General features: G+C 32.0%; 2 protein-coding genes across 2 annotated transcripts in view; one reads left to right on the forward strand and one right to left on the reverse strand.

Annotated features, from left to right (window-relative positions):
* LOC106717288 (alpha-mannosidase 2) overlaps positions 1 to 11,319 on the forward strand; it is a 56,686-nt gene extending 45,367 nt beyond the window's left edge. Inside the window, exons 5-8 of the mRNA XM_045685984.1 lie at positions 4,314 to 4,406; positions 7,014 to 7,208; positions 7,435 to 7,546; positions 8,264 to 11,319. Coding sequence (XP_045541940.1) covers positions 4,314 to 4,406; positions 7,014 to 7,208; positions 7,435 to 7,546; positions 8,264 to 10,971 — 3,108 coding nt within the window. The 3' untranslated portion in view covers positions 10,972 to 11,319. The remainder of the gene's footprint in view (positions 1 to 4,313; positions 4,407 to 7,013; positions 7,209 to 7,434; positions 7,547 to 8,263) is intronic.
* Positions 11,320 to 13,523: 2,204 nt separating this feature from the next.
* On the reverse strand, positions 13,524 to 16,703 carry LOC106717171 (ADP-ribosylation factor-like protein 5B). Its single transcript, XM_014510902.2, has 5 exons — positions 16,636 to 16,703; positions 16,043 to 16,251; positions 14,865 to 14,990; positions 14,237 to 14,346; positions 13,524 to 13,608 (listed from the first exon to the last, which is right to left on the reverse strand). The coding sequence occupies exons 1-5, from the start codon at positions 16,679 to 16,681 to the stop codon at positions 13,560 to 13,562; spliced, it is 540 nt and encodes a 179-aa protein (XP_014366388.2). The 5' UTR covers positions 16,682 to 16,703; the 3' UTR covers positions 13,524 to 13,559.
* Between the last annotated feature and the right edge of the window lie 1,286 nt (positions 16,704 to 17,989).

Consider the following 17,989-nt stretch of genomic DNA (forward strand, 5'->3'; position numbering starts at 1 on the left):
TTATATTAATTGATATAATAATAATAATTAATTAATAATTGATATTTGTAATTCATATAATCAATTAATATTTATATTTCTTTATATAATTACCAACTGGAGTAATTTTTAAGAAAAAATGGCGATTCTAACCCGCATATAAGGATGTTTTAGACTACACACAAAGACATCTGTACCTTGAAAATATTTCCTTACAAACACCTTAATTTAATGAACATCAATATCGAATGCACACACGAGGATATATCGAACTAGACTACTCGTAGTTTAGTGTCAAGTCGTGGATTACAGTATGCTTTAAGTCTCCTCTATTGGTATGTAATCAATACAACATATATTGAATGGCTTTGAATATCTCTGCAGTAGGTAACATTTCCCACACTGGTTCTAGGCAGCGCTTATCAATACTGCTACGGTTTTAAGCATACATTTTCATTGTACCATATCCGTTATTTTTTATCAACCTACAAACTGCATTGTACCATTCATTGTGTTTTATTTAAGAGTACATAGAAGTGCCGAGCATATTTTAATTAAATATTTGCGTTAAAATTAAATGAACGTTGATGTATTTTCTAATTTATGACTTTTACTTAGTAGTTGTGCGATTAGCTTTTGTTCCAATCCATATCCCATTGTTTTAATAATTTACAAAGTACTAGATCTAAAAAAAGCTTACTAATGCTTTTACTAGTTACCTATTTATTCATGATAAACACCGACACTGTACTATCAGACAGTGTTATTAGTGTGTGAATCATGTACCTACGAGTTTATTCTAGATTTTATCTACAGTTTTATAGTTCTTTTTTATTTAATTTATTTCGTAGGAACAATCGATTAATTTCCGAGCCACGACTAATTTCATATTCATATATCTGATCGATTTGATATTTAAAATTATCTTTATAACATAACTAGTTGACGTCCGATGTTCTACTATGATGTTTCTACATATGTGCCAAATCTCATCAAGATCCGATGAGCAGTTGCAGAGATACCTTCTAACAAATATCCATCCATCTAAACTTTCGTATCTATATATATAAAAGAAAGTCGTGTTAGTTACACTATTTATAACTCAAGAACGGCTGAATCGATTTGAATGAAAATTGGTGGGCAGGTAGCGTAGAACCAGGAAACGGACATAGGATAATTTTTACCCCCGTTTTCTATTTTTTATTCCGCACGGACGGAGTCGCGGGTAGAAGCTAGTTGATAATATTAGTAAGAAGTAAGATTTTCAAAGGGTAAGGAGCGTCGATAGCTCAAGGGTGCAATCTGCAGATCCTGGGTTCGAATCCGTCATGTACGAATTTGTTTTTCGATGTTCGATTTACATATGTATTTATTCGAAGTTCATGGTTGGCTATGGCCTAGTCACGTCTATCTTAAGGCAGACTCCGAACCTCCCAGGTATACGTCCCCAGTATAGTGAGCTGATTATAATGAAGATGATTTTCAAATACCCCGTCTAATATATCATTTTGATATTAGAATGTAGCGTAATATTTCGGACGGTTAATGAGATTGTAATCTAAATCAAAACGTTTGATCAGAGTAATCCGATTACCTATAGATTGCTTTCAATATATGTGTTAACTGTTGCCGTAGAATGCATTCAATTCGAACTAATATATTAATTTCCATTTAGCTTAAACATCAATTCCATTATGTTAAAGTTAATAATAGAGTATTAAGATTATGGGAAATTAGCAAACGAATTATTTACATTGACATTAAATTCAAATTGAAATTACCATCCAAATCTATTCATTGCACCTAATAGAGAGTGCATTAGATCAGCCGTTCCGTCACTTAGTTGTCCGTCCGTTCGTCTGTCTGTCAATACCTTTTTTCTCAGAAACACGTGAAGGTATCAAGCTGGAATCTTCGGGCTTTTATTGACTGAATAATAAACCATCAGATTATAGGATCATTCTTGGTAAAATTAGGATCTATCGAATAGTAAAAAAAATATTTTTTTAAATTTTATTTTGAAAAATTCTGGTATTTTGCTATTATTATCGAGGACAGAGCGATGTGGGGCAGACAGACTATATGGGGTTCGAGATAGGCAGAGATAGATTAAATAGCAACACTAGGTTTTATGCATCGGCATATTGCATTGTTCATATGTGTGCAAGGCTACGTATTTTTTCGTTTATACACTTTAATAGGATTTCCTCCTTTCATTTGCAAATTCTGTTGAATAATACATTTGATGCTCGCAAATTGTGTATTTAACTAAGGAGAAACTTAAAAAGTAGCCTACGTGTTTATTCAGACTATGTTTTGCATCTATACCTAAATTTCATAAAGATCCGTCAAGCCGTTCCGGAGATACCTTCGAACATTCATCCATTATGCATTTAAACTTTCGCATTTATAATAAGATAAATTAAGATAACATGTAACATATATTGTCATTGTATGTCTACATATGTACATCAATATAGAAGCATCAGTCCACATGCACGCCTACTTTTTGGTAAATGTAAATTATGAAATAATTTTATTTGGATACTGTGGCGACTCACTGGTCGCCCGATCCGATTTAATTTCATCCACTGTGCATCAAATATTATAATGGAAATTTCTACTTTTAGTGTTGGTTTCATACGCGCAGTAAATATTATGTATGTACGTATATTTAATATAAACGCTTTAAGTAAATAAGCTGTAAGTTATAGTGTAAGCATATGTATTGTAAGTACATAATTAGTTTTTTTAGTTCACTGGAACTTTTTACTATTTTGTTTTTACATCCATCCATCCATCCATACATTCATATTTATAATATTAGTTAGATTCCTGAACCTTTTAACTTGACAGTTCTGCCAGATAATTGATAACATTATATAACAATATTTATTTTAAATTCTTAAATGATGAAAAGTTTTACTGAGAATAATATTATTCGTCTTCCAAAAACGATGGAATTAAATGTTATAAGGTACTAGTAACTTTAATGATATAAGTATTTTACGGTGCTATGGATCGGTCGAATCTTGAATCGGACTCTAGTATTTAAACAAACCGTTGTCGAATACGCAAATATTTGTCCCGACTGTGACTCCATCTTAGGGATCTATAACTTATAGAGAAATAATTACATTTGTACTAAATTTTATTAGCAGTCACCAATGTTAAGAAAATTTACAACTGCTTTTTACAAACTATAGATGAAATGCTAAAACGCGCATAGCTTCACGGATGATCCGACGGTGTACACTCGCCCGCGCCGCCGCGTAGACGCCGCTGTTTGAGCTGGATCAAGATATAAAATTGTGATATGTCATACTCGCTTAAACGGGTGAACGGCGGGCAGTCGGTGAGGGGCTGCAAGGCGTCATCCACCCGCCATCAAACTGGCCACCTCGCGACGCGCGGCGATGCGGGGTGGTCGATGATTTTACGAGTCGGCGTAATTCTGGGTTTCGCCTGCAGTAACACTTGTATATCACACATTATAGCCTCTTTTTTATCTGCTAGAATGTAAAGGATGACAATATGTATTAAAATACAAGTGTCATAGCACTGGAGTATCATTTTACCAAGATAACACTAGTTTTATTTAAGTCCTGTTCAACTCAATTGCGTTGTTGGTTAAACTAACTCCGTCTTTTTACCTTTATTATTAAATCCAAAATCTTTACCTTTGTAACACGTCTCAACGACCAACCGTAAACTCATAAAACACTTTAAGCCAAGCTTTACTCGGACGTCGTGGATTGCGTATTTATTTTCATATATCTGTTTTAAGTTACAATGTAATATTATACAATGGTCAATAAAAGTATTCGTATATTCTATTGTACAATGTGTTGTTTTATTCAACGGTGAGTTATCTCAAAGTGGTATTTGCTCTATTAACTGAAACAAACAAATTAACCAGTACTAGCTTCATTTAGAAGAATAGAATAAAAATTTGACCCTTCCTCGTTGATGGAACTTTCTAAACATGAAAGATCACAGGTTTAGTAATTTTAGAGGTTTTATTTAAACAAAATGTCATCAGTATAGAGAATAAAATGTGGATTGTGTTATTTACATTTATTCAATTTGCCTTGTTTATCTTTAGACCGTTATCATTCTGGGGTCTGAATCGAGTTCTCATAAGCTTACATCAACAAACGCCAGTTTCCCCTTTCCCCCGCTGCACGTCGGATAATGAATTCCTTGTCACATTCGAAACAACGAGCTCAGACACAAAGGGAATGGAAATATCAACATTTGTATTTCCCTTTCACTATATATAGTTAAAGTTATATCTAAGTATCAATTTATTATAATTAGTTTTATTTCCACAGCCAAGCTGGCTTCGAACAAAGGAGTTTTGGGATAGAACTTTTGAAGAACGCTACGAAAAAATACGTAACGATAGTCGGCGACCTGGATTAAAGGTAATATTTAAAAGCATTTGTATTTTTAAAAACTCATCAATATTTATTTCAATTGCAAAAGAAATCTTACCGTTCGCCGGCGTTTCTTGAATTCCAAAGAGGGCGAGAGTAAGAGCCACTACAGTGAACGATGCTGCAGAGATCCAACAATAGTATGAAAATAAAGTTGTATTGAATGCAAAACATGCTGTACATCTTCCGAGAAAAGTTCTAGGCAGCGGTTGAAAATTTAACTTTAAAATAGTCTGAATATAAAACCAATAACATTATTTGCACACAAGCAATCCAGCTTTGCTTTACAATTTCATCAGGCTTTTACCTTTACCCTGGAAATAATTCCGACAAACAATTAGCTAAGCGGCAGGAATTGCTCTTCTGAATTCCTGCCATAAGCTTTCTTTATTGCTCAATATCAAAATCCTAAATACCATAAAATCCATTTTATATTTGGGCGGTTGGGCGGTGCAACGTCGATAAATCAATCAATCGTTTCCGAACAATTATTGGAATCAGGTTTCAGGCAGTAATCTTATTACAAAGAGTGCTGATGGGATATCGGAAATCGGATGCAAATGGCATACATTGTCGTCCTACTTTTTTTACAAAAAAAAAAAACAGTTGTCTTTGCTTGAGACATTCTCTCAAACTGTTATAAATAATAATTATAATAAAATTTTAAACAAAATGTCGACCACATCATCACACAAAAAAAGTATCAAAATATAATGCAAACATTTAATTTTCATAACAATGAAAAACAAATACTTTCATTATTACTAACTAAACAAGCATCACTAATTGACTCCGTCGATTATCGCAATTTTGTCGGATTATCTTTAATACGATTATGTATTAATTGGCGCAAATTATTCACAGATTAGTCAGTTGCCGACCGTTTATTTATCCAGTAAGATAATAAATACCTTATAAAAACCTTTTTCATTTTTATCAACGAAAAAATTATTATTGATTTTGTACCCGTAGCTATCACGACTTTGAATTCAATTCTGTTTTCTGATTATTTGTAAGTATTACTTTGATGATATGCAAAACACTTGAATTGCAAAGCAAATATTGTTGTTACATCTATATATATAAAAGAAAGTTGTGTTAGTTACACTATTTATAATTCAAGATCAGTCGAACTGATTTAGCTGAAAATTTATGGGGAAGTAGCTTAGAACTCGGAGACGGACGCATTTTTTTTATTCCGCGCGGACGGAGTCGCTGGTAAACGCTAGTTTGTAATAAAACATGATTTATTAGTACACTACACTTCGAATATGTCTGAATGATTTATCGATAAGTCCGGGTTTTCCCACGATGTTTCCCACTACTTCCAATTCCAGTAATCATTCAATATTTGTAAATTTCAAAGTATATTTTGTTTATTCTAATGTAAGATTGATAAAAGTTTCTCTTTTACATACTTAGCCCATAGTATTTACCATATCGTACATACAGACAATGCTGTTTCATTATAAAATAAAATGATAGAAACTGAATAAAGACGAATAATGAAAGATGTAGTGCTAAAAGACATGAGTGAGTGCCAAGTCTCCGATGAAGATGTTAAGGACAGAGCTTAGTGGAAGAAACTAATTAGGACAGCCGACCCCACCACCATGTGGGATACGAGCTAGACAATGAGAGACAGAGAGAATGAGAGTACTGAAAAAACATGCCTTCTCCATTATGTACGTATCATGAATATGCGTCCGTTATCCTGAACCAATGATTCATGCAGAGTGTAATGAAATTTTAATGTCCAATTATGCACGTTTTAGCATAATTAACAATTATTCCATTTTCTGGTTGGATTTCAAATAAGTGTCCGGTCTAAATAGGATGAAACAAAACTACGTTAAATGTTCAAAATTTAATAGATATATACTCAGGTAACTATAGGACATAAAGCAAAATTAGATGCTAAAAATGTCGTGAAATTGGGACATTCCCATACCGATACTTCATGGTTACAAAAAATATGACATCACGACTTGCCACATATATTTCCTCTAGCTCTTTTCTTATTCGCAAGTTTAAAGCATTGCCAATTATATTCAGAACATTAAAGTCGGTCGCAGGTCAAAAGGTAAATTAATTATGCTTAGCATGTGTTTAGTGTAATGTGGTCGGATATTGAGAATCTAAATTAATTAATAAATTAAAAGCCTGCAAATAAGTTTTTCTTTTGATTCGCGGCTCGTATTTTCGGTTTCACAGCCGCAGTTAAGAATGCTACACTAGACTCGCAAATTGCCACTAAGTTGAATATTATTTACTATGTAAATAAAATAAAATACAGTAGTATCTCGATATCTCGAATGTTAAGGGAAATGCAAAAAACTTCGATTTGTTGGGTTTTCGATTTAACAAGAAGCTCAAGATAGGAAATATTTGTCGGGAAATTCCTAATAAGACATCATTATATTTTACTAACTTCGACTTACAGAGACTGTATTTTGAAATACGAGTTATTGAGTATAAATATGTATTAAATTGCCGCCTACACAGGGAGTGGAATGAAACGGCCTTTCTTTAGACTTACTGAGGATTACGTCTCAACAAAGGTCTAGTTATAGAGATTCTACTGTAATATTATAGGTAATAGTGGTGCCCCACTCACATAACGATCCCGGCTGGTTGAAGACTTTCGAGCAATATTTTGAATGGAAAACTAAAAACATCATAAACAACATCGTGATCAAATTGAACCAGCATCCGAACATGACATTCATTTGGACGGAGATTTCATTTCTTAACGCTTGGTGGGAGACTTCACATCCCGTTAAACAGAAGGTAATGTTTCTGAAATTCAAATACATGTTAGTTGAACTAACCTGTTTAGATAAAAGTTTCTTGATGGTCGAGCTATTAAACCTGTTTAATTAACCTTGAAATACTCCTGCTATACCAATTGTGTTAAACTATGTTTTTGTCTGTGTTTTTCAAATAAAATAAAAGGAATGACAAATATTTTTACACGTATTTCAAGGTTAGAATAATATCGTTATTTGTGTTGCAGGCACTTAAAAAATTAATAAAGGAAGGACGTCTTGAAATTACGACTGGTGGCTGGGTAATGCCTGACGAAGCCTGTACCCATATCTACGCACTAATCGATCAGTTCATTGAAGGTAAGTGTAAAAATATAATAATCTGATCAATGATCTTTTATTTAATTCGGAAGAAATTATTTCATTATTGTTCAGTGTTCAATTATTAACCTGCAAACAAGATTACAGATCGGTAAAGTAATCTATAAAATATTCATTTGCTATTTAAAGTAATTACTCAGTTTGCGCTCAGAATTACATCAAAGTTTGCAAGCTGTGTTAAACTTTATTTGAATATAATTTTCGGGCTCATCTAACTTTGACTTGTCTGTTACGGGAAAACAACGACCTGTATATTGGACGAGTTCTAATAGTTAGTAAAGCTTATTTGGATCTAAGGCTTTGGATTTTAGCTCTACCAATTTAGAACATTGTTTAATTAAAATTGTATTTTTGGAAAGTTTTTACCTTTAAACAAAGTTTTATTTTATAAAACAATTAGCGGTCGCCAGCGACTTTGTCAGCGCAGAGTTAAAAAAAAGAAAGAATTAGCCTACGTTCCCGTCAAATTCGCGTCGAAAAAGGTCCAGCCGTTCCGGAGATTACCCGGAACAAACGCAGCATTGCGGACAGACAGGCAGACAGACAGATGTTAAATATTAGTTTTTCGTTATCAACGACTCAAATGCATCCAATCCAATTTTATTAATATAGATTCCATTTTTGTTCTAGAAAAGTAAAAAAACTGCGATGCCAAAAGTAACAGCTAGTTTTATTTATACTTATTTATAATTTCAGGTCACCACTGGGTTAAAACTAATCTTGGAGTTACGCCTAAAATCGGTTGGTCAATTGACCCATTCGGTCATGGGCCAACTGTGCCGTACATACTTGACCAAAGCGGACTGGAGGGCGCGATCATCCAACGAATCCACTATGCGTGGAAGCAGTGGCTTGCGCAACGACAGATTGAGGAGTTCCTCTGGATTCCTGGATGGACGTCGAAGAAGCCATCTTTGATAGTTCACAATCAACCTTTTGATATTTATTCTATTAAAAGCACTTGCGGTCCTCATCCGTCCATTTGTCTTAGCTATGATTTTCGGAAAATTCCTGGCGAGTATTCCGAGTACACTGCAAAACATGAAGAAATAACTGAACACAATCTTCACAGCAAATCTAAAACATTGCTAGAAGAATATGAACGCATCGGATCCCTCACCACTCACAATGTAGTGCTGGTGCCGCTCGGCGACGACTTCAGATACGAGTTCGACTCGGAATTTGATGCACAGTATATCAACTACATGAAAATGTTTAATTACATCAACAGCCACAAGGAACAATTCCATGCAGAAGTTCAATTTGGTACCCCTTTGGACTATTTTAATGCTATGAAGGAAAGGTTGAACGGTAATATACCAAGTTTAAAGGGCGATTTCTTTGTCTACTCTGATATATTCAGTGAAGGCAAACCTGCATACTGGTCTGGATATTATACAACGCGTCCCTATCTTAAGATTCTCGCACGACAATTTGAACATCAGCTTAGAACATCGGAAATTATCTTCACGCTCGTCTCTAATTTTATACGACAGTCTACCGATCATAGACTCATTTCTTCCGAGAAGCGATTGGAAAAGCACTACGAACAATTGGTCAACGCGAGGAGAAATTTGGGACTTTTCCAGCATCACGATGCCATCACGGGCACTTCGAAGGCTAATGTCATGAACGACTACGGCACTAAACTTTTTACAAGTTTATATCACTGCATTCGACTGCAGGAATCTGCTCTTACATCACTTATGCTACCGGACGAAAAATTGCACTCTCAGAGCATTTTGCAGAGTGAAGTAGAATGGGAAACTTACGGGGCTCCAGTCCGTAAACTTCAGGTGTCCTTAGTTGATAGAAAAAAAATAATTCTTTTCAATCCTCTAGCAGAACGTCGAACCGAAGTTATAACTGTTAGATCAAATACAACTGACATTCGAGTTTACGATAGCAGAACGAGACAACACGTGGAATATCAAATAACACCTATTATTGAAGTTCTCGACAATGGTAAACGTGTCATTAGCAACAGTAATTTCGATATCCAGTTTGTTGCAACTCTGCCCGCGTTGACCACGGTCACTTTCAAACTTGAAGAGCACACAAATACGTCAAAACATTGCCTCATTTTTTGCAACAATTGCAACGACAATAATTCAGAGAAACCACCGAATTTTGTTATAAAGAAAATGATGCCTGGTGATATTCAACTCGAAAATTCAGTATTGAAATTACTAATAAATAGAAATAATGGATTTTTGAAGCAAGTCTATAGAAAGGAAGCGCGTAAGAAAAACACAGTAGAGATACAATTCGGGGCCTACCAAAGCGCGCAAAGACATTCGGGAGCTTACCTGTTCATGCCTGATTACGATGCACCTGAGAGACACGTCCTCAACCAGTACGCCAATTGGAACAGCGCCCAAGATGACAACATTATTATAATATCCGGGCCGGTATCCACTAGAATAACTACAATGTATTTGCCGTTTTTGATCCATACAATTACGATATATAACGTGGAGGAGCCTGCGATGCTGCACGCCATATCGATCGAGAATATTGTTGATTTCGAGAATCCGCCCAAAAATAGAGAAACTGAACTCTTTATGCGAATTGAAACTAACATACTTAATGGAGAACCGCCGGAGTTCTATACGGATCAGAACGGATTTCAATATCAGAAGAGGGTAAAAGTTGAGAAGCTGGGTATTGAAGCTAATTATTACCCGATCACAACTATGGCTTGGATTCAAGATGATGATACGCGAATTACGTTGATCACGAACCATGCGCAGGGCGCGTCGGCTTTCGAACCTGGCCGTCTCGAGGTGATGCTTGATCGACGAACTCTGTACGATGACTTCCGCGGCATTGGTGAAGGCGTGGTCGATAATAAACAGACCACATTCCAAAATTGGCTCCTCATCGAACCTACAAACTTTGAAAGAACCAAAAGAGATACTAGTGAGAAATTTCAAAACGTACACGAAAGATTCTTTAAACCGGAGGAGAAAACGAGAGATTACCAATTGCCATCGCAGACCGCCGATTATTTGAGCCGATGTCTGAACTACCCTGTTAACATTTATTTAGTGGACACTAGTGAGGTGGGCGACATACAAGTGAAGAAATATCAGTCCTTTGTCCAGAACTTTCCGCCGGGTATTCACCTTGTTACCATGCGCACTATTACCGATGATATCCTCGAACAGTTTCCGAGCTCATCGTGCTACATGGTATTACAACGACCGGCTCACAGCTGTACTGTAGGACTGCATCGTTCTAAACCGACCTCGTTTACGCCTAAGACCCGGTTTAATGGACTTCACATGAAGAACTTGACTTCAGTCAGTTTGACCGGTCTCAAAACATACAACACTCTAGTAGGTATAGAAGATGTGAAACTAGAACCGGTCGAAGTTAAAACATACAAGGTCAAGTTTTGAAGACTGTTAAATTTAATCTTTAGGTAAATATTAATAAACTTGCTGTTCTATAAGTATTTAGTCAGCATTAATATTAGTAAACGCTTTGACTATATCTCTCTAGGTCCAAATTAAATTCGATGCACTCGGGAGATATTTGTACGATGTCTATGTGAAATTAATATTAAGAATACATATTATTGTAAGTTTCCACTGCCGAAACGTGTGTAAAAAACATATAGTCGTCTTTGTCGTTGTCTTTGCTAAAACAGAGATGAAAATATGTTTTATACAATTGTTTCGGTAGATGAAACCCACGTTTAAATAGAGCATTTTTGTTGCAATTTCCCCTTTTTTCATGTTCACGATATGTTTCCATATTGAGAATGTTTTTTTTTTTATCTTTATTAGAATGGTTGTTAAACAAGTATCCTTCTGCATAACTAGTGAAAAATCTAGAATTACTAGATAAATCTACCTCAGATCCAAATGATATACCTTTCAGAATCAATATGATTTATTTAAGGTGTTAGTTAACATTATAATTATCCTACTATTCTTACAGTGGGTTTCCGAGACCATAATGTCTGTTTTGTTAAAGATAAGATTGATATCCACATATCTTGTATCAGAAACCCACGATTAAACAAATATTTATTTATGAATATTCCATTTAACTACTAGTCTACTATTGTGTTTACGTTCTATTTGTTTTAAAAATACATCTGATTTTTTTTTAAAACACGAACTTAGTCAAATGTACATATATCTTGCCATTATTAATTACCTTTAAATAATTGATAATATTGTATATTTCCTGGGAATATTAATATTTGATTAATTTATTCATTTCTCAATAAGTTACAATTTATTTAAGATCTCTTTTATAATAGAAATATTGTGTACAAAAATACTTTAAGTAATCTTGTGTTACGTTTATATTTTTAATCAAGTAAACAAAATTTAAGAAAGAAAAAGCTTCAGGCGACATTAAATGCATAATATTGAGACTAAATAATTAAACAATGGTTACAAATATGGCTTCATATCAATTATCTGATGATAAAATCGAGTCAGAAGTAATCTTGCTCTATATTTGATTAACACAAGTAATTCAGAGGCTAAAGCTTTGATTTTTTTAGAAAAACGAGTAACGTAATAGAATATTAGTGGATTTTAAATGTTGGCACATGTTTTTGTCGCTGTTTGTTTAAAGAATATAAGAGATGGCAACAAATATCACTGCACTTGAAACACAGGCAATAACGTTTTTATCTTTGTAGTATTTCCTAAGCTATAACTTTTAATTCATATAAGAATTAATCGATACATGTATATTCGTGGATTTCCATTGCCGAAACACATTCTTAAAAAAACATTAAAAAAATAAAATTTCTGCAGTGGTGATTCATTTTGTCAAATAGATTAATTTATTATAATAATTGTTTGGTTGTGTTTGTTAATATTTTATTTGTTTTAGCTAAATTAGTGATTGATTTATAAATATAAGTATTTAATATTGCTGACAAATTAATCACATTTATGCTAATTAGCAAATAATATAATTTATCAGTTTTGTTATTTAAAATAGACGCCAATAATTTAAGCATTAAGTGTAATTTTATATAAATTAAAAATACTTTTCTCAGAGTTTTCATTGATGAAAAATATGTACAAAGACATATTATCTCTTATTGTCTTGAAAACTTAAATATATGTTTAAAATTACGTATACGTACATATACAATGCAATATTAAAATTTACATCACAATAAGCTAGTCCTATAAAAATCTGCAAACAGATCTGATTATCCTTTTATTTGTGATTGTCTTGTGTAGGATTATCTTAAATACTTGCTTTTCTTAAATTATTTGTAACTAATAAAAAAAAATGATTAACTCTTAATTTTCATATTGGACCTATCAATAAATGACTTTGACTTTCTTCAACAACAATTTCAACATTGCTACAATGTTTTTTAAACCAAAATTATTAGAATTTTTTTCTCCTTTACGATTTTTTTAATTGTATATATTTTTAAAACTAATTATAATTTTCCTTCGAATATTAACGTTAATATTTATTAGAATTCATCGATTTTGTACAAGATGTGTTTTCTTTTGTGGGCAATATTTTTATGATTTTTGTTTTATAATGTTACAATGTGTAAAATGATTGACTAAGAAAAAAAAACTTTTACAATAATTAATAACAATTTTGCTGCATTTACCCCCCTTTTAATAACAACAGTTTTATTAATACAATACTTCAGAACATATAATTATAAAAAACCCCGAGTTTTTTTTGTATACTGAAAGATATCAGGAAATATTTTGGAAAATTATATTTTAATTATTTGTTACTGGCTACAAAATGTCTTTAGATCTATTAAATTTAATTATAAGAAATAAAACTCTGTACAAGTAATTTCATTGTATTGTAATACTAAATAAAAATCAAATTAATATTAATTAGTATACATTTAATTGTTTCATTAATTATTTCTTTCCATAATTTTAATAATTAGTGATGTATTATTTAAAAAATAGTTTAGGATTAAAATTTGATTCATCGTACAGGGTAAAATAACAAAATATTGCACAACACATTATTTCTTCTTTATTCTGCTGGCGATCCATTCCAAACCCAGGTGCAATCTGCGAAATTAAAATTATTAATTACAACTTTAAAGCAAACACTTACTAAAAATACTAAATTGAATAATGTATCTAATTAAAGCAAAATTCCAAAATGTGATTAAAATATTTGTTTTTTTAAAACTTAGAGATTGCTTCAAGTACATTTCAGCTTAATAATATCAACCCTTTTATGGCATGCTGATATAAAACAATGCTACAAAATATGATTATACAAAGGCTTCAGAAATGGAATCTTGACATATAACAAACCACTTATACTGAAAGCAGTTTTTGTACAAAAGCAAGTAGCAATTACCAGCGGTCAAAGGGTTAAAACTCTTGTTTAACTAAACAAATCTACTTAAAATAGCTATTTAATAAAAATGCTAACGAAAATATTCTAAAATAATAAAACTAAATATAGAGTGATTATTTTTTATCACTTTCTGTAAACATATTTATTGTATTCATTATCAAGAAGTAAATACAATAATTAATCAAGCCTTTATTAAATACGATAAGAAATTACTTCCATTGAGCTTATTTTAAGATTGATTGCCGGAAATTACAACAAACTTTAATTTATATGGATAATAAGTTATGATATTCCGAGGTTAAATGATATTGTATGACATTTTCAACATACCCTTCTCCTGTTAGCGCACAGCAAGCTTGTATATGCCACGGATGCTGTTTGATAGATGTCAACGACAATTGCTCTGATATTTCAGCTGCCGTCATCGAACCTTTCACATCCTGGAATATATAAATTGTACATTATATTTATGCACCAATAACATGAGTAATTATACTAATTGCAAAGAGCAGTCACTAGATTAACATGGATTTCTTCCATTCAGATATATCCTGGTACACCTTTGTTAATATTAAAATTAACTTTAAGTATATAATTATTGTTATAACTGAATCATATATATGTCCTTACTAGCTGTCGCCCGCGACTCCGTCCGGAGTTAAATAAAAATATAATAAGTAGCCTATGTGTTATTCAAGACTATGTTCTACATCTGTGCCAAATTTTATCAAGATCCAATGAGCTGTTCCGGGGATACCTTCAAACAAACATCCATACATCCATCTAAACATTGGCATTTATAATATTATGAAGATTGATTCATTCAATATTAAAGAGAATCAAATGTTATAATGCCCCATCAGTTTGTTTTATTAGAACTTTCAAAATACATAGAAATGTCCATGCAAATTTAGTAGATAAAAGTCTTGGCCTTTATAAATGATATCGAGCACAATACCTGTTTATTTGCGAAGACTAACAAACAAGCCTTGCTGAGCTCTTCATGGGTCAGCATCCGATGTAACTCCTCTCTACTTATAGCCAAACGCTGGCGGTCTGTCGAGTCTATCACCATTATCACAAACTGTAAAAGATAATGAAAACTTTTAGACATAAAAATAACATTTAAAAAGAAATGTATTACTAACTTATCAATCAAAGATTTATAAATTATAGAATACAATTTTTATCAAACTAGTTAATTTTTACAGATTTATAACACTAGCATAAAATCCTGATAATCAAGTGATCTAATAAAATTAAACTAAACATTGTGTCAATACAAGCAAAAAACACATTATTTTTTTAGCACAGGTAAAAAAAGGTAATTTTGTTCCAATTACATATCAGCATTCTAATGATGTTTGTCAACATACAATGTTGTTTGTCAAAATCCAAAGCATTTATTCAACAGTTATATAGCACTATCATAAAATAAACAAAATACATAAACAACAAACACAGCTCTGATTTAAAGGTGTTATTAAATGTCTACATCATTACATTAAATATTTTTCATGTGATTATCTAATTAATGTTTTATTACCTGATAGGTAATTAATAATAAATTTAATTAATTTTTGTTTTTGGTGTGTATTTGTTGTATTTATCATTTCTGTTAGTCATTTGGTAGAGTCCGCCCCAACGGACATGTTGTTTCGCAAGTAATTCGTTACATACTTGACAATGTCCGCTGTGACGGACATGTGGTTTATCATAAACTGTACAGCACTAATTTTTTTTAGCATTTTTCCTGTACTTATTTCATATCCAAAAATATGACTTTACTATAAAAAAACAGTTTTTTTGTTACAAAAAAAATTTCGTCGAATTAAGGGTTAAATAGCGTAAATAAAGCACAGCTGTACAATTAAATGGCGCAACCAGCAATATACTTATATTGTACAACAAATTTATACATCATAATTATCTTAAGACAAATATATTTATATTTTGAAACATTTTAATTTGCATAGCAACAATCAGCTTCATAATTATTACATTTATTACATGATACAATTAACAGGCTAAAGAAATTATTATAACATAACTTATTTTTTACTTCATATTGCAATATTACTATCGCTACATACTAAGAAAATAATTTTGTAAGAGTTATGAACTTAGTATGCTTACCTCACTATTTGTGTAATAGGTGTTCCATGCAGAACGTAGACTCTGTTGACCTCCTAGATCCCACATGACGAAGCGTAGATTGCGCCACACAATCTCTTCAACATTGGAGCCAATGGTTGGCCGAGTGTGAACAGCTTCACCAAGTAACAACTGGTACAAGATAGTTGTTTTGCCAGCATTGTCCAAGCCCACCAAAACTAACTTATGCTCTAAAACATTTACAACATGATTTAAACTTCATTTCTTAAATTAATTTGGTAATAAAGTATGTAAATTATGAAACATTTGTTGGCAAGAAGACAAAACTATAGAATTTATATTTTAGTCTAAATTTGCATTGCGAACTTTCTAGAGAATGGTAATTGCAAGTAAAACTTTTTAAATTTATTTTATTTACCCACATAGGAAGCGTGTAAAAGTTACCACATTTAAGAGAATGAGAACAATATATCAAAAAGACAACATGCAACTTTTTTATTGCATGTGGTCTTTTTGAACAGTTATGATAGCAGTTTATACCTCATTACATTACATAATATTATATTAAAGAAAGCATATTATGTTATATCTATGTACTAAATAAAGTCACTTACCCTCGTTTCCGAACAAACTCCAAATTTTAGATATTAACAGGCCCATTGTGATAAAATAAGGAAATAAGGATAAAACTAATGTAAATGTTTCTCGTCTTATTTTTCGCCCATATCATTAACTATAATGTATATTTAATATGCGTAAAAATATTATAATTACTGTCTTAAACACGAATCCATTACCAAATCTATGGAACAATTGCACTAAATATCATGATAATTAATTTAATTCAAGATTTTTAATCCCAAAATATGTTACGTTCTTCAGTTCATTTCCTTGGTCCCATTTACAAGATTCTCCCAAGCTACAATGATTAAATTTATATACCCTCATTTACTTATTAAAGTAACACCGCCCCACTCACGCATACATTTATTTTATCTTCTGCTTTGCTTACATTAACGAATTATATTTTATTTCTAATAAACACCACACGAAATAAACTAGACAAACTTACTCCCTTATTTAATCTGAAACTGAAGTGACGTGACAACATTATCACTTTTCAACCGCTTGCCATTATATAAAATTATTTCGGGTTGCCATAAATTTTTTGCATCTAAATAAGTTTATATTTTTAAACGTAACAGAATTTAATTAGGAAAAAAATATTTAAACCGAAACATCTACCATATACTTTTGCCACAATCCGTTGTTTTATTTTTGTAAACTTAGTTATATCATGATTTTTTTATTAGCTTTATTGTGATATTATAAGCTTACCACCAATTTAGTATCAGGAGATTTAGCGAAATCCATTTGCAGAAAACTTATTATATTAAGTAAAAGTCAGTTTGTAAGAACATTTTTATTATAAAATTTATACATATAATTTGAGATTAAAGAATTTACAATTCCTTAGTTTATGTCGAATTCTGTTTAAAGTACTCCAGAAATCGCTTAGTTTTATCCAATGCTGCGGGCAAGCTATACTTAGACTGGTTTCATTTGCATAAGCAATTCCCAAAGTATAAACTAGGAACCACTCTAGGTAGAATTTACAATATAGTTTTTATCATTCACATTTATTTTTTGCAATGAATCGATATCATTCGCGTTCGCAGCATATTCTTTTCCACTGTCAATTCAAAATGTCTTTAGTTATTTATTAGTAGTCATTTACCACAAGTTATATGATTAAATTTGTGTCCTTCCTTTAAAATTGTATAATGATACTAGTAATAACTATATAGCATTAATGTTTTTGCACCTGAAATCTAGTAATTAAAATATTTTAAATACGTTTTCGTACTTCAACTGTTTAAAAAAATAAAATACGCAGATAATACAGTATACAATGCGCTTAAATACAGCAGTAAAATCTTATCTTTCTAAAGGGAAAGTGGTTTGGAT

The sequence above is a fragment of the Papilio machaon genome, chromosome Z, assembly GCF_912999745.1.
Source record: "Papilio machaon chromosome Z, ilPapMach1.1, whole genome shotgun sequence".
NCBI lineage: Eukaryota > Metazoa > Arthropoda > Insecta > Lepidoptera > Papilionidae > Papilio > Papilio machaon.